Source organism: Urocitellus parryii, chromosome 10, assembly GCF_045843805.1.
Source record: "Urocitellus parryii isolate mUroPar1 chromosome 10, mUroPar1.hap1, whole genome shotgun sequence".
Taxonomy (NCBI): domain Eukaryota; kingdom Metazoa; phylum Chordata; class Mammalia; order Rodentia; family Sciuridae; genus Urocitellus; species Urocitellus parryii.
Window position 1 is genome coordinate 59,293,842 of NC_135540.1, and position 18,418 is coordinate 59,312,259.

At 33.3% G+C, this 18,418-nt stretch overlaps 1 protein-coding gene across 8 annotated transcripts in view; it reads right to left on the bottom strand.

Annotated features, from left to right (window-relative positions):
- Window positions 1-18,418, bottom strand: part of Camk2d (calcium/calmodulin dependent protein kinase II delta) — a 301,476-nt gene that overhangs the window by 40,639 nt on the left and 242,419 nt on the right. For 2 of the 8 annotated variants that reach the window (XM_077803188.1, XM_077803186.1), the window contains exons 9-15: window positions 12,532-12,626; window positions 9,416-9,538; window positions 8,514-8,597; window positions 8,042-8,084; window positions 4,768-4,805; window positions 3,397-3,429; window positions 437-496 (exon numbers count right to left, since the gene is read on the bottom strand). In XM_077803188.1, the coding sequence (XP_077659314.1) occupies window positions 437-496; window positions 3,397-3,429; window positions 4,768-4,805; window positions 8,042-8,084; window positions 8,514-8,597; window positions 9,416-9,538; window positions 12,532-12,626 (476 nt within the window). The remainder of the gene's footprint in view (window positions 1-436; window positions 497-3,396; window positions 3,430-4,767; window positions 4,806-8,041; window positions 8,085-8,513; window positions 8,598-9,415; window positions 9,539-12,531; window positions 12,627-18,418) is intronic. The other 6 variants (XM_026389683.2, XM_026389681.2, XM_026389684.2 and 3 more) reach the window with 4 other exon arrangements.

An 18,418-nucleotide genomic window follows, 5' to 3' on the forward strand; every position in this document is an offset into this window, starting at 1 on the left:
GTCGGCTTTTATGTGGTCTAGCAATAATCCCGTTAGCTCTCCTGGATGCCGACATTTACACGTCATGAAACGAAGAGATGGTCATTTGCGTGATGTCAGAGCTGTTATCATCATCAGAAGAGCTAAGAGAAACCAAAGCGCATTCTACTGTATTTCTAAGGCAGCATGCAAAAATTTCAACCACAGAGACCAGCACAATGTTCAACAATGAAATGAGATAATTTCATGTTAGAAACATACTGCTTGACAACTCTCTTAACATGAAAAGAAAAGAAAAAGAGATGAACATTTTCCATATCTTAAAAAGCAAAAAAGAAAAAAACCCAACAAAATAAAATATTTATATATACATATGTATCTACATAGTGAAGCAAATGAGAGAAACAACAAAAAACAGTGACGAAGTTAAGAAGGGTTACAAAGAGTCCAGGTATACCAGCGCCGGGGTGGGAATATTTTCTTTGGGGCTGGTTACCACGTTGGCTTTGTTGTTTATCTGTGGGTATGCAGAAAATAGAAACAGAGACGCCTTAAACCCCTCGGTAGCCAAAGTCTCTCTCCGCGGCATGTCTACGTGGAGGTATAGACATGAAAATAAAGAGCCACTGAAGATGAACGTGAAAGACACTGTGACAACTGACAGGGATGATGATCACTCTAGTCTCCGAAGGTCATGCACAGGTGACGACCTTGTCTGTGATGGTGGGTGAGAAAACAGATGTGGCAGCTTTGGCTGTGCCCCCTTGGCAAACAGACAAGGAGCCGCTTCAGTGGAGCTCAGATCAAGTGGAGAGTATGAAATGAATATGACCGTTTTCATACTCTTCAGGTTGGATTCTGTTTCCAAGCTTCCAATTGTTCACTGTTACAGTCCTTTTTTCCCCCCCCCATTTTATTCTTGAGCCTGAAGTCATACATAAACCATCTTTCTCTGGGGAGCCTTCATTCACTACCATCCAACTAAAAACCTGGATTTTCTGACAAAGGCAGGTGTTAAAATGTTTTTTAAAAATGTTAAGTCTGGGTCTCCTTTAAAAATACATCTTCTGTTATTTAGAGGGGAAGTCAAAGTCTTTATACGGAAGATAAAAGGACCTTATTTTTCACAATTGCTTAAGAGGAAAACACCATATTTTCTTTCAAAGTGTTACTGCTATCCTAAAAGAACACATTTAGTAATACAGTTCGCTTGCATTAATAATTGGGTTTACCCTTAAAGAAGATATCTGTACCACTGTGGGCTCCATGTTGAGAAAGAAAATCGGAAGGTAAATAAATATTGTAATGGCCCACAGAGAAGACTCTTTGTGGACTAGAAGCAACTTGAAACTACAAAGTGATTTTGGGCACTAAAGAATCAGACTAAAAAAAAAAAACTAACATTGTTTTAAACTCATGCATGATATATTGCATTATGTTTATCAAGCAAATATAAACATTAATTATACTATGTAATCTAGGTATTTCAATATATTATTTTATTAAAAAAGAAAACCCATAATTTTAATACAAATGTAAATGTACTTAAGGACTCAAGAAGGAACACATGCTACATAAAATAAACAAATACCAGATGAGTATTTATAAGCGTTTACATGGGTAATTGCTCAGGATTTCTAGAATATCTAATAATTTATGCCCATACATCATATTGAAACTAGCACTGAGAGGAAGATAGAATATAAAAAAATAACTTATGTATGAGATGTTTTGCTTTTCTGTTTATTTGTATTTGTGTGGTTACTGGTATCAGTAGTATTATTTAGATAATTTGTAATACTGTGCTCTGTGACATGCAGAAAAACAGATAACTTTTAAACTTTACTGGAAAACTCATTAAATATTAAACTATATAAATCTATACTGTTCAGATAGTTTTAGAAAAATTTTTCTTTAAATCAAACTACACAAAATTTAATGCAAAAATTTGGATAAGAGCCAAAAAGAGATAAGAGGTAGTGGTATCTATTAAAGAGGGATCAAAATGTACTTCTGTTAGTAGAAAATACATGAGATAAGGGAGGGATGCACACACAAATACTTCTTATGAAGGAAGAGCACTTGGCAAAACAGCTGGATTCTTGTCAAATGATAAGGGATATGTATGATTAAAGCACTACATGTATTTAACATTCTGTATTTAGTTCATATCGGGGGATGCAAATAAAAGAGAAATATTCTGAGATATTTTTATTTCTGTTTTGAGATAAGATTGAGATTCTCTTCCCACCCCAGGATGTAATTGCTTGCTTTGAAATGCTTTATTTTAGTGAAAATGTCCCACATGCATACTTATGCACATGAGTTTATCTGTATAAGTGCAAACATGCCTACCATCCTCCCATACACATTCACCTATAGATACACAGCACACACACACCATCATCTCTCCCAAATGAGGGTTGTTCTGTGTGGATAAACCATCCTGTATCACCAGGCATGGCAAACATGAGGTACATAGATATAAGTCTCAACTACCACTTTCAATCATATTTAAATGTGCAGTTGGAAACATTTTGTTAATGAAAAGATTAGCTTAATGAATTTTTTATTGTAGGAATATGCTGAAGGTGTTAGTAAAATTAGTTAATTTGAAAATAGTAAATTTCTAAGTAAAACGATAGAAGAACCTCCTTTCAAAGAGTCAAATAGCAAGTACGGGTTCAAGCACAACTGTCTTTTAAACATACAAGAGAAATGTAGCTGTGTTAAGTTACTGTCTTTTAAAAGATACAAGTGTCTTTTGTTAACTGTCTTTTAAACATAAAAGTGAATGCATCTATGTTTAGGTATGGAAGCAGAATATTTTTCTTTAAAAAAAACCAAACTGAATCAAATATTTAAATGATGCACTGAATTACCCTTTTGAAGCATGGGTAATATATTCCTCTTTCTCAGACATTGAATTTATTAAATGTTGAGATTAATGCATATTTCTTTTAAAGGTGCTTAGTTATGATGGATACACTGTAAGATCACTTTCACATTATTTATAAACTGAACAGCGAATGTATTATAGAAAGAATAATTCTTATTTTAGCAACCATGATCTTTATTTGAAAGATAACTCCATAGCATTTCTTTACTTGTCGGTAAACATTCATTAATTATGTCATGGTCCTTTTATTTTCAAAGAGAAAATGACTTTGTCCTTGCATAAGGTCAAATTCATTAACAGCATATGGATGAGGATTTAACTTCTTACCTATTTAAAATATTAACTTCAGAGGAAAAACAATATAATGTGAAAGTGGGTACCATGTTTTGACAGTTGATTAACACTGACCCGTGATGATTCTATACTTCCTCCACTTACACTAACTTATATTAAATAAGACTGTTTTATTCCTAAGTGTGAATTTTCACAGGAGAAATCTGGCAGATAGAGATCCTCACCATCATCTGAACACTCGAACTCGACTTCCTTTTCTGAATTGACCAGTCAAAGAGAAAGGAAAAGAAAAAAGTATGACCCGTTGAATTTAAAGTGCCAAAGCAGGTAGTACAGAATAATTTAGTTTTCAAAGAGGAGCTATAAGTGGGCTAGAAGAAAAAAAAGTTCTGAAAATGTTTCTTTCTATAAAAGGATAATAGTGGAAATAAACATCTTAATAGGAACTGTGAATTCTCCATCACTGAGTGCTACAGAAAAATTCAAAAGAAGACATTTGATTATTTTAAAATACCATATTTCTAACAATGTAACATCAGGGAAAAAGCAGAAATCAACAGTCTTTGCCAAAATCTAGACTGAATAAAATAAGTAAAAAGAAGATACAATTATAAGTTGAGGGAAGCAACTGGTGATCGGAAATGCCATCCTAATGAGAATCACAAGTGCATGACTCAGGAAATTCTCAAAGTGCACACAGACAGGTGGTGAAGAAACGACTGGGTATGAACAGAAGAACTGACAAATGATTTCTACTTTCTATTTTCAATGTGAACTGACCACCTGACTTTGAGTCAAGTTCAAATATGAGAATATTAATTAATTCCCAACAATGTTGAAGCATTGATGAGGAATGTATGAATCTGCCATTGGAAGAGAGAGAGAAGGATTAAAAAAATGAAACATTTAGATCATACTATGGAAAGATAACAAACATTATTATGCAAATATAAAATTACATTCCATCAAAAGAAAACTCCCTAAAACAAAATACAATCAGTAGAAAATAAGTTGCATCATTTTGATTAGAAATCCGAGAAGTCAAAATATCCTGTTGTTATCTTCCTTGAAAGATTTTTCTAATATTTGTTCAGTATATGAATCTTGAATATGTCTCTAAACCTTATGATAAAAACACAGGAACAATTAAGACCTTAGAAAAACCACTCGAGTAGAGAAATGTGGTCATTTGACGTTGCATTTTCCAGACCTACTGTTTATTTTAGGTTATACACTTCAACAATCTTTAGCATACATCATAATTATTTGTAAAAGTATTTAATTTTCACGGATTTTCAGGTCACCATGGTATTTGGGACTGTAGTAAATCAGAGAGGATTTAGACATTCAGTTTCTATGGTAACTCTATAGATGAATACTACTTTTTGGTGATTATTTAATATATAAACAAATAAAAAATACACAACTTAGTATATGTATTAGTTGTCTTTGTTTATTAATTTTTTTAATATTTCATTTTGCATCTTATTATCAAGAACAATAAAAAACAAAAACTGCAATGACTTGGGGCTTATATTTAAAATTATCCAGCATCTGAAAGTCAAAAATGGTTGAAGATAACCCATTTAACTTACCTTTACTCCATCTGGTTTCTTCAACAAACTCTTGGCTGCTGCAAAGTGAGAGCAAAATCAGTTTAGTGAATTGTCCATCAAAACAAGACAGGCAGGTTATTGTTTCCTTCTACCACCTTTGCTGAGTTATGGCCAACATATGCCAAGTTATCAAGGTCACACTGATGAGCGCGAGCTTACAGGACATTGAAATACAGTATCACTTTTCTGGTTTTGCCACAACAAATTTAGAACTAAGTTCTTATGTAGTTCATTGAAAGAAATTGAAACTTTGCCAGTTGTGTTATTGGACTTTACTGTTGGTTGCGAAAAGGATACTGGAACTTTAACTGGACTATCCTTTTGTAATCCAGAAAGTTAGTTTCAATCTTGAGACATCAGCTGACAGATTGTATTACATGTTCATTCACACCACAAGTATGGTGGCCATGTCAGTTCTGCCATTGAAGCTCCTCTTTCTAGAGGTTGAAAACTCATTTGTAAAAATTTGCTCTGGCGAAATAACATCTTTATATTTTTTGAAATCAGAGAATTTTAGCTTTTGTAAAAAATATTAATGACTGCACTTATAACAAAATGGCATATTATTGACCTAGAGCAAATTTTTTAAAAGCTTAGCACATGATCTTTAAAAAATGGCATTATATATTCTTTTATACTTCAGAATTAGAATATAAAGACTTACTAAACAAAAGACTTTAGTAAAATTGAAAATTTAAAACCATACAATTTGAGATAAGGTATAAAAGAAAATAAAGTCTTTAACTAAATCAGAAAAATCCTAAAGCATAATGTCTTCTATAAAATTCATTTCTCATTTTTCCTGGGGGGAAGCCTTCATCATTCTTTTTGTTATAGGACTTCTTGAGTATATTAAAAGGTAGAAGAGTCATCCTTTCAAAAATATATTTATGAATGGGTACACACAGAGTGAACAGATAACATAACTGTCAATGACAATTAGTACATCATGTGTAGAACATTCATGAATATGTAGAACAAAGTGTGTACTTCCATTTTATGTTAATTGTATGTAATAAATATTTAAGTGCATCAAAATAGAATTTGGCAACTGAATTGAAAGTACTTAGCTAAATAAACTTCATTTCCTGATATTTCTTGTATTTGGGACGTTATATTGATGATGACTTTGTTATAATTTTAAATATATTTAAAAGATAGAAAAGTATTAATTTTATTTAGTCTTTAGCAACAAGGCTGTTAATTTATTATCACTTGAGGTTGTAAAGAAATTGTTGCCTTAGCAATAATACTGTTTGCTTGGAGCTAAAAAGCAATAATATTAAGTAAATCCTGTGGCAGTTAATAGGTTAGAAAGCAAACTCAGAATAACTGGAATTGCAATAGCAAGCAAAAAGAAGACAATGATCCAGGGTAAGCAGCGATTTGGCCTAGGAGATGCAGAGAAGTTCCTTTTGGTTACTAATCACCTTACCTCACAAGAAATACATTCCACATACAGGGAGAAAAGAAAAAATAAAAACAACTTTATAACCATATACTCATGGACAGATTATTTAAAGAGCATGTTTGGCAATGAAATAGAATGAATAACATACTCCAAACTAAAATGCAATATCAAGTATAAGATGTAACTGAGTCTAATGTTATTCTGTTGATTTTGAAGTGATGGATAAAAAAGATTTACTTTTCATGCTAAGACATTCAGAAATGATATAAAATCCATATATTAGTCATGAATTTTTAGCTTACAGGATGATGGAAAGGAAAATATGAGTTAAACAAAAAGTTTATATAAATGGGTACAAACATTCTTTAATAAAGGCCCAATTGATGACTGAGTGTGTTTAACATTTTCACGAAATACATAATTTAATTCTGGAGATATTTTTAAAGTTAGTTTGCTATTAACAATATATATATGATATAAGCCATCCTACCTTTCAATGATTCATGAATTATTGGGCCACAGTAAATATTAATTTATCTCAATATAGTGTCTATTACCTAATAATGAGATGGCATTGAACTCACTCATATAAATGTCAACCACATTATTCAATTGTTTACAAAACAAGTAACTTGACAACAAGCAAGATTTTATTACACCAAACAACATACATACAAATGACCAACAGAGTCCCTCAGTTCATAGCACTGCTGACTGTACTATTATTACTGCTGTTGGTTAACAGCCTATGTATTATATTACCTCTAACCAGATGGCAAACATGCAGAAGTCACCATTTAACTAATATAGCTGTGGAAATCATTGAAGAATAGTTGATAATAATACAATGGGTTCACCTGATGTCACTATTACATCCAGGCTCAGCAAAATAAAGAACTGAAATAGCTGGATAGATTGATGCTGTGTATCATTATTATGAAAACTAAGGTGGTAATATTTTGGCAGTAAGTTTTGATAATTATTCTAAGTCTAAATGTCAAAATTGTAAGCTTATCCATTGTAGCTTCATTGCTGCTTCTATATCTCCCCATATGTAAGACTGATTATTCAAAATATAAATTTTAGAAACCTGGAGCTTTTGGACAATCTATCCGAGAAGGAAACTCTGAAATTTCTGAAAATAATTTATCCTTTTCTCTCCCTTTTGGAGTCATTTAATAACAATTCATCTCTTTGGCTTCTTTTAGACTCTGCTCAACACACTTATTTTTACCATTCTGAGGAGAATTTGTTATCCTACGATATGTCGGTGTGGCTGGTTCTCTTTAAGTTCTGGAGTTAGATACCTTGGGCAGTTGTAATTAGTTTTATTGCATTCCAATATACTACTGTACTTTGGAAAGAACTTAGGCCTAAGAGAAATTAGTTCCAAAATAATGGTCTTCTTTTAGAAATATTGCTTAATGGAATTTCCTATAAGAATGAGACAAAAAACTTATTCAGTTATTATTTTATGAAATAACAATTAATACATTCTAGGGTTGATATGGAAAACTACAAAATGAGGAAGTACATATCTCCAATATTTGTGTGCACTCCACTATTTGAGAGAAGGGTGTCTAGTCCGTAGCAGCACTGACTATTGCCTAGAATTCTCTGGATTCTCTTGTGAGGGCTTGCAGTCCCAAGAGTTTCTGCAGCAGACAATACCTTGGAGGAGTACCAGTGGCAGTCACAGGTGTGGAAGGAATCTATGCCACACATTTGCCATACCCAAACAATAGAATTTTTCTAATAATTAGATTTTGAATTACAAAAAAATAAAAAGGACCACTACAGAGGACAGCAGACAATAGGGAGAACAGTTTTGAACGCATGTACCTGAAAAATTTCTCGTAGCCAACATAGTTGTCAAAATGGCACCCTGTCAGAGAAATAAGAAAAAAAAAATCAAGTTGTAAATCTTTTACCTAATAAATAGTCTAGGGCAACAAATCTTCTCCTGTTCTCATTTTCAGTTAGGAAATTTTTTTATTGTTTTTTTTTTGTTTGTTTGTTTCCAGAAGAGTCCTAGACCTGTGCCTTTTGTGATGCTGGGATCACCTCAATGTGTGGGCCAGATGGATTATGAATCACACTGCTGTTTTCCCCTGAAGGTAGAAACTACTATATGTGGCACCACACTGATCCTAGATTTTCTTTTTGCCTGATTATGGTGCATATTCCATTTTCCCACAACCAAGAAACATAACAATATGAGTATTGAGATCTACATGTAAAAGTTTTTGCTAAAAGTTATTTCCCCCCTACAATAGTTCATTTTCCACTCTCGCAAAAACATGAAATTTCATACCTTTAGTTTTCGTCTAGCATTGAATTTCTTCAAGCAGTCCACAGTCTCCTGTCTGTGCATCATGGAAGCCACAGTGGAACGTTGCTGAAAGAGGAGAAAAATAACTTCATTGAGGATATTTAAAACATACTAAGCATAATAGTATCTTCAACTTCATTAAATCTTTATTAATAGTGCTTGCACTCATGATTAATTTCAATTGCCAAAGTTAACTAAAAAAAAGAGAATAATTTTTTTCAAGACTATTAGCAACTAAGCTGAAACATTTATGTATAGAAAGTTTATATGTTTATAAATGAATATCACTGGTTTCCCACATTATCTTAAATTCAGTAAATCTTCAGTCACATTTCTATTGGACTGCTTTTCCTTTACTTGGTACCATATTTATTGCCCTAATGTTTGATACTCATTCTAGAAATTTACTTAAGCTTTTAGAGTACCCCAAGTTTTCCACTGTTTTTTCTTAGTACTTCTGTGTTATTTTTTTTCTTCGTATTTCTAAAGTACATTCGGACCATTATGGCCATGTTTTAATGTTACTAAAACCCACTCTTAGTTTTCAAATCTCAGATTTGTTTCTAAAGCTGCTAATGATAAATAATTGAACTCTATTTTCTTTTTCTGGGATGCATTAACTCTTGATTATCTTATCAACCTGTATTCATCAGTCTTGTTGATAACTATTATGGCAAATGGTCTGTTCCTTGTGTTACTATAGACAATATTTACTTAGAAATCTGTGCAAAGCAGATTTGTTACAATTATAAAATTTATTTTAAGTCCATTCATTCTGACTTTCATTTTTTTTCTGCAAAATTATTTTAAAATTCATGAAAAATATATTAATGGAGAGTTTCATTTTTTCATTCTCCTAAGGTTTTTGGAGAATTGTTACTTACACAGATCCATGGATGTTTCAGTGCTTCTGAGGCTGTGATGCGTTTGGCAGGGTTGATGGTAAGCATTTTATTGATGAGGTCTTTGGCTTCAGGAGTCACTGTGTCCCATTCTGGTGATGGAAACTTCAAAGACATAAATTTATCGAGAGTTTTTAAAAAACAGATGCATTCAGTCAAATGAGGAAGAGATAAATATATTAACAATTTCATAAGTAGTAAATTTCTTTATAAATTTACTTTTTTGTATAAGTTAAATTATATCCAAAATAGATGAACTGATCTAGATATACTCCATATATAAATCTATATATGCTAAATAGATAAGGGACATACACATATACTAAATTGCATATTACACATAGTGAATACATTGTAAAATTTAGTAAAACAACCTAAGAATTTTCTATTCCTCTCAAAATATCTTTGTTTTATCTGAAAATTAAATTGTATGCAATCTTTCTCATAATTATTTGCAAAAGTAAGTAAAAAATGTGAGGTTGTCACATGTGCTAATGTCATCATGCTATCCTACATTCCACAGCTCAATATGAGATATTATATACTTTCACATCTCACAAACAGTAAGAGCAAAGATAATAAAACAGCTTCAATTCCTGGGCCAACACTGACCTAAAAATCATGGCTGCTTGAAGTGCTATGGTGAAAAGAAATCTGAGACTACGAAAACATCATCAGGATTTCAGGTAAACATCTCAAGAAGTTTAATCTAACTATACATTTCACCCAAGTGCATGACAGTACCCAACTCTCAATAACTTCCATTAGTATTCCATCATTAAGTTAATAACTATATAATAAAGCTAAGGATCCAATTTTCTTTACACTAAATTTTTTTTGGCAATCATTTAATTTTATTTTCATATAATTAGCTTAATTAATAGATACAATATCCTTCATGGGTTAAGAGAAATTTTCAGCACATCTGTCGCTAAATTTTTATAGTTCATGAATTTTCTCTCTTTTTTTCTTTTTTTTTTTTTTTGGTACTGTGGATTGAATCCAGGGGCACTTTACCATGAGCTACATCCAAAGCCCTTTAATTTTTTATTTATTTTTAAATTTTATTTATTTTTTAAATTTTGAGACAAGTTCTTCCTAAGTTTCTGAGGATCTTGCTAAGTTGCTGAAACCAGCCTTGAACTTGTGATCCTTCTGCCTCAGCCTCCCACGTCATTGGTATTACAGGCCTGTTAGATTTTATAGATAATTTCTATTTATAGACATTTCGCTTTTATAGACAATTGTGAAAAAAACCATGATCACTGTGTCTTGGAATTTACACTTTCAGTAGTTACAGAATTAGCAGTTTGTGATCCAATAGCCAAATGAAAGATGAGAGAAATGTGATTGCTTTGTTATTACCTACAATTTTTGCCAGTTTAACAATGTAATTTTTAAATTCCATAAGCTTATCTTGAGCAGTTATATAAACTTGCTCTTAGGAACTGTTGGGAAAACACTCCTAGCTGTGTCTCAATGTTGGCAGGTTTCCTGACCGCAAATGAGGGGTCAGTTCTGCCTAAAGAAAGGTGGGTCCTTTCCTCATGTTTCTAGTTTCCACAAAGGCACTCCTCTGTGTTCACCAAGCAGTGCATCTGAGGGGCCTAGTTCTAGTCTGTAAAGATAGTGATTGTGCTAGCTGTAGCATGCAATGATGATTTGGTCCAATTATTAGTCTGTCTAGAAAGGAAGGCTTCAAAATAAAAAGAATAGACATTTTAAATTTTTGATAGCGGATACACTGATATCCATGTAAATAGAACATTTTCCCAGAAATACATTGAACAGGTTGAGACTGGACAAAATATAATAAAAATTTTCATATCACTTCCACACTGAACTTTTAACTTGTGCATATAACATGGACCCAATACTGCTTGGTATTGGGATGTGTTGGTTAATGATGGAACAAATATGTGACAGTGGTATCATAAGTTATAATGGAGCTAAAATTTTCCATTGTCTAACAATGTCATAGCTATCACAATGTCATGGCACAATGCTTTACTCATGGGTTTGTGGTGACACAAGTGTAATTATATCTACTGTGCTGCCAGTCACACAAGTATAATACATACAATTGTGTACAGTCCATAATACTTGATAATAAACAACTACATTACTCGATATGCTTATGTATTTACCTTACCATGTATTTATTGTTGTTTATAGAGTATAATTCTTTCGTTTCTGAAAAAACAATTGACTATAAAATAGCACACCATGTTACTCCAGCATCACATGTGTAATGACATCACAGATCACATGTTTACTCCATCTGTTGCATTAAGAGGCCACACCAAGTGACTGATCTACACTATCTAGGTTTGTGCAAATATACCCTGATGTTTGTACAATGATGAAATCATATAACAATGCATTTCTCAGACACTATCTCCATCATTAAGTAACACATGACTACATTTTTCAAGAGAGGAAATTACATCAGGGAATTCAAAGCTAAGTTATCAACAGAAAGTAGATAAACAAATCCTTCCTCTTTAGATACTAAACCTAATTCATGAATATGTGTGTATATACTTTCAACCATTTTAATTATAAATTAAATGTATTAGAATTATGATACTGTGATTATCCAGTATTTTTTTCAATTATGAAACCCATTGTTCAAATAAAAGCTTACATATAAACTCATTAAGGTAAACCAGACCAAAAAATGATATAGTAAAATGATATTCTATTTGGTACATGAATCATTGCAAAGTATTACTGATACACAATTTAAAACCATGTGATAGGCATTTGGGGTTAAAATTCAACTAAAAAGGTAGTAATCAGTTCTGAAACAGGCATTTTCTTTTTTAATTCTTATGCACTAAAATCTGAACATTTTGACAAGTCTTTCTTCAGAGACTTCAAACTTCTTTACATTTTAGGAGATAGTGAATTAAAAGGAAATACCAAATGTATACATTTGCTACAGTTCTTTCTCTTTATCTTCCCTTTCCTAAGGGAGAAGAAAATGAGGGAAACCGCTGAAAATTGTGGTTAAATGAACAATGAGAAAATATGACTCTGAGTCAATAAACCAAAACAAACACTCCTCGAAGGCGGCATGAATACTTATTACATACATCATAAGCTCCAGCCTTGATCTGTTGGTAGAGTCTGTGTTGGTCTTCATCCCAGAACGGTGGATACCCCACCAGTAGGATATAGAGAATGACACCTAGGGAAATGAACATATTGACATAATGTAAGTCATACAGACAACAATACATCAAATGTGGCTGATCCTCAATGATATTAAGCTGCACCCATCAGAACAGAGAGAACTGCACTGTTGGAAAACTTCTGAGACACATTCTGATCTATTCTGAAGCACCACATGGGGGCTAAGTGCACTACCCCCCTATACTGGAGAACTCTCACCTTGTCAGTCTACCTCACTAAAGTCTAAAGATTAAAAAAAAAATCTCTTGTCATTTTGGGTGACACATTCTTTGGCTTCCTCAAATTCTTATCTATGTAGATTCTGAGTAGGCTGAAGGTTAAAAACAATGTGTTTTTATTTTCTCATACTTATTTTGCTAGTATTTAGGACATTTGACTGATGGCATCCTGATAATAAACTCAGGCTCTAAATGCCAGTGTCCCTAGGAGTAAGGGTAACATAAAAAGATAAAGCCCTTTTCTCTTCAGTAATCTCTGTCTTCAAAAACAGTTTTCAATTAAACATCCAGATGAGCATTGCTGCAGAGGAATATATCTATCTATCTATCTATCTATCTATCTATCTATCTATATATGTAAAAGGGAAGAGATGGATGAAATTGCACATTAAATTTAAATAAACATATAATTGTAATATGATTTGATATATTTTCATAAATGTGTAATAAAGTCACTTCCTTTGGTTTCTTAATGGGATTTGTTCTAGAACCATACACAGGGATACCAAAATCTATGAATGCACAAGTCCCTTATACAAAATTGTGTAGTATTTGCATATTAACTAGACAGATCTTCCTATATACTTTAAGTCATCTCCATATTACTAATAATACCCAATATAATACAAAAGCTAGGTACATAAGTGTTATATTATGCTGTTTAGGAACTAAGGAAAAGAAAAAGAGTCTGCATGCTCAGTACAGATGCAATTTTTTTTTTCAAGTATTTTTGATCCATGGTTAGTTGAATGCACAGATGTGGAAACCTCATACAGTAGGCTAACTATATTTACAAAGTAATTTAATCAATATATGATTTAACTTTTTAACTTTTGAAGTTAAAATTATATATTCATAGCTTTTTGAAAAAAAAAAACCTATCTGTAGTCTAGATGTCTCCTGTTTTGACACTGTAGTCCTCTTGATCATCAAATGTTCCTCGTGCTACTTTTCAAATACTTTATTGACCTGCTTCATTCAGGTCTTTGGTTTCTTTTCTAGCTCATTATCCTGGAGGAAGTTCTGCCATTCCTCTGACCTCTCCTGTATGCTGTTTCCGTAAGCCTGGAAAACCTGAAAGAGGACAGTAGGACTGGCGACTCTCTACCTGGACACCCTGGAACTTTGTTGTTCCCTTAGGAGAGGTGGCTTATGGCTTCTATACCTTGTCTTTGCTAGGGAGACCTAGCATCATCTCCATTTATCAGTATGGATATCTTTATTAAACAAAGAATACTATTACAGCTAAAATGGCTTGAAGCTATAGTTGAATTGCCTTTGACTTTTACAGCCTATTTCAGGAAGGTGTAGTTCAAAGCAAAGTCACATGAATCATTAACAGAATGCTATAGTTTGGATTTTGAATGTCCCCCAAAGAATCATGTATTAAGAATTTGGTCCCTAGTGAGGCGCTATTAGGAAGTGGTAGAATATTTGAGAAGTAAGGATAATGGGGTGTCTTTAGGTAACTGGGGGCATGCCCTTAAAGGCTATTGTAGGACCTTGCCCCATCCTCTTCCTCTTTTGCTCCCTGTCCATGGGGTAAGTGGTTTTGCTCTGTCTTGTGTTCCCACCATAATGTACTGCCATGTCATCAGACCAAAAGCAACAGAGCCAATTGATCCTGGTCTGAAACCTCTGAAATCGGAGCAAAATAAAACTTCTCTCTATAACTTATCTCAGGCATTTTCTTATAGTGATGAAAAGTTGACTAACACAGAGTCAAACATTTTATACAATATTCTTAAATGTTTTTAAAAAAGTATTTAGGCTTTTAAATAGAGGAGTTGTTTTTTTAAAAAAGCACAGTGAAGAAAATCAAGATATATTGCTACCTCATCTTTATAACCTAAAACTAATTTTTCCATCTTTACTACATTATAGACTTAGTATGTATCCATTTATATTTATTTTCATATACTTTTTATTTTCAGATGTAATAGATATAATCAAATGACAATGACTACCATGATGATGATGATGACTGTCTGTGTTTATATTCCCAAAGGGTGAGTAGAAAAGAAGCTAAACCTGGGTAGTTTTAGTCTCACCTACAGTTCAGGGGTGAAGAAGAAAATTTGTTTTTCAATGACAATTGTTTGTGTTGAATCTGGACATTTTCCTAATAATCAGAAGAGTTAGGTTGTTATAAAATTATTAAACAGACTTCACAGCTGAGACATTTCTGCATTCTGAACTCAGGCAGCTCGTTCTTCTAAACTGACTGCAGTTGATAGTTGATGTAGATTTCCCTGGGAAGGGGAAGCTCACAGAGGGCCCATGCCCTGAGAAGAGCAGCCAATGCATACAAAGATATCCACAATTTAATTATTTGAATGATGAGTTTCTATGCAAAATGTACCATAAATAAAATAATAGTATAAGCATTAGAATTAAAAATCACTTTTTTTGGACAGAAGACTAAAACAGAAAAAAAAAAAAAAAAGCAAAGGCACTATTGAATAGGCTGAGGTGAAATTTTTAATGCCTCTTTCAAAAAAACTCTGTTCCCTAAGCTTCTATCTACTTGCTTATTAGACTAGAATCCTAGGCCAGAATTATGCTCTCTTGTAGTTCTGTTTTTTGAAGTTTCAGATTAACTATGAGAATTGTAGCATAATGATAATGCGTTATTAATATGTTTATTGCAGGTAACCTTTTCTGAGTAGATATGTTTTAATGCATTACCTCATTTAATCCTTGTACAGTGCCTTATAGTAGACATTGTTACTATATTCATTTCATACTATATTTATTTTCATACAATGTTCATTTTCATTTCATGAAAAAATGAGGCTGAGAGTTTCAGAAACTTTATTACTTAAGCCAGTTAATGGCCTAAAAATTCCCTGAGCCACTTTACATACATGAGTGGGGACTAAATTTGACATTTTGTGTCATCTGAGAAGCATCAAGTTACTAGTGAAGGGGTCCATTTGGTTCTGCCTTAAAAGTTTCCTGAAACCACATTTTCCTATTTGCTATGTATTTTAACAAGTGGTTATTTAAAAGTGTTTGTTGTTTTCGGGAGTCCTTGCCTTGACAGTAAAATTCCAATTTATCTTTTTCTATAACTTTTATATTTAACCTCTTTCTCCCTTGTTAGAATAAAAAAAAAAGATAAAAAACAAAACAAAACAAAAAAAAACAATATAGCTTTTTTTCCTCTTCCTATGTAACTAGGGCAGTACAATTTTTGTTTTTGTCTTACAAAAACATATCAGGGGGTGAAATGACCCCCTCAAATACTGGGTGTTTCTCATAATCTTAGCTGCTTCTGATAATCACTGCCTACATATTTCATTAGTGGTTGCAAAATTATGACATTTCTAATTCTGTCCTAGCTTCTTTAAAGTAAACAAAACAAGACCTGATCAACTGCTTGTTTAAGCTGAGGTGCAGTTCATGTAGGAAAGGATAGAGATTTATTTATTTTCCCATGTATTAACCAGTTTTCAAAATAATTCACTGACTCCCTAATATCCCCCACAGATCAGGACTCCTCTTGAATTGTGGTTATCATTATAAACTCATGGATCTAAACTTTTTGATGTGGTTCCATGAGTGACGCTTCGCTTCTTTTGCTTAGTCGTCTTCCTTGTCCTGTCTCTGATCAGTTGAAGCTTCCTCAGGTAACCTTCTGGGTTCTGTTAATACAAACCTAGTGGCTTTTAATGGTTTCCTTTGCTTCTGGTATAACAGGATACTCCTGTGCCATTCTATACTCTTTATGATCCACACTTGGAATCAGCCACTACTACAAGACGTTACAGTTCCTTTCAGTGGTAAATAGCATGTAGAGATCAAAGTTGGGAACTTCATGTGCTGTGGGGACTATAGGCTTCTTCAACAAATAATTGAGAAATGAGAAGAGTGGCAAGAGAGAGGAATGGAATCTGTAAGTTAAAAGAGATCTAGGAGACTGGAGACCACACCAGCAACAAAATTGTGGCACAAGAGGGCAAACAGAAAAAACTGTAAAATATCTGATGATGTTAAGCAGTTATTATTAATTTTTTTAAAAAAATTAGTGGAGCTGAGGATGCAGTTTGGTGATACAGTACTTGCCTAATATGCGTGAGGCCCTTGTTTCAATCCCCAGCACCATCAAAAATAGATAAATAAAATTTAATTTAATAATTAGTATTATTGTCATAATTTTAAAAGACTCATTTTAAAAATGTATGTATTGATATGACCTTTGGATTTCAATGAAGCCATCATGAGATGGATGAATAAGTGGGGGTTTAGATGAAACAAAATCAGGCATCAGTTCATTATACTTTTCTTTCCTTCTGTGTATTGCAAATTTTCCACAACAAATAGTTTAAAAACTACTTTTGACACAGCTGGTTCCACATAATATTTAAAAACTAGTTTTTATTACTTTCTGTATAAATTTGTGCTTGGGAGATATTAGAGGTGTTTGATTAATAAGAGTTTGGAGAAGTACTGATTACTGATTAGGCAGAAAGACTACAGTATCAAGGACATTCAAACCTGATTTTAATAAAAGCTAATGTTAGAAAAACAGTTAAACCTATGATCACACTAATCACTGAGCGTTTTAAAGGGTGTTCTTAAGAAAGAAGAGACAAAGAAGAAATGTTGAAAAACTCATCGTTAGTGGAAAGTTAATATAATAACCTAATCAAGATATCTACTTACCCTTGGGAGTCAACATGTAAAATGCATGTGGAGTTTGGAGATTCACAATTAACTATATAAGTGACAAGTGTGGCTGTTTCTTATCTTGCAATATGATAAGGAAAAAAATCACCATACAATCCAAATAAGGAAAGTGCTCAACCAGCATTCTATCACCTAAAGACCAATGACGGGTGGAGCAAGGGGCTAGAATACCATGGCCAGCAGCACAGGAAGCCATTTTTCAGATGCTGGAAGTACGTACATCATGGTGTAAGAGTGGCAAACTGCCAGGCCTTCTGGTATGAGGTTGAGTTAAACGCCTGACCTGTATTGTGCATGCGATGGGGAGGGAACCAGGGCAAGAGGTATGTCCATTTGTCTGACAGGTAAAGCTACTATATACTAATAAAAACATCATGTTATCTGTTCTTTTGCTTATTTTATAAAAGTCAGAAAGTGATTATTTTTAGAGAAATCTTCTGATAATATGAATGCCAAAATAACAGGTTCAAATATCTGGCCATGAAATCTGTGGATCACCTGCATCGGACTAAATGTTTGTGTACCCTCAAAATTCATACAGTTACGCCTAATTCCAACATGATGGTAATTGGCGGAATGGTGTTTGGAGGCAATTGGGCCATGAGGGTCATAATCCTCATGAATGGGGTTAGTGACCTTATAAGAAGTGGTCAGAGAGTCAGCTATCCCTCTTATTGCCACATGAGGACACAGTCAGATGGTGGCCATTTGTAACCTCATAAAAGGCCCTTACCAGAACCAGATCCCACCATTTGGGCACCCTTATCTTAGATTTCCAGCAACTGGAACTAGTTGTTGATAAGCCTCCCAGTCTATGCTACTTCATTAGAGCAGCCTAACCTGACTACGGTACCACCTGTTTGCAACTTCTGCCATA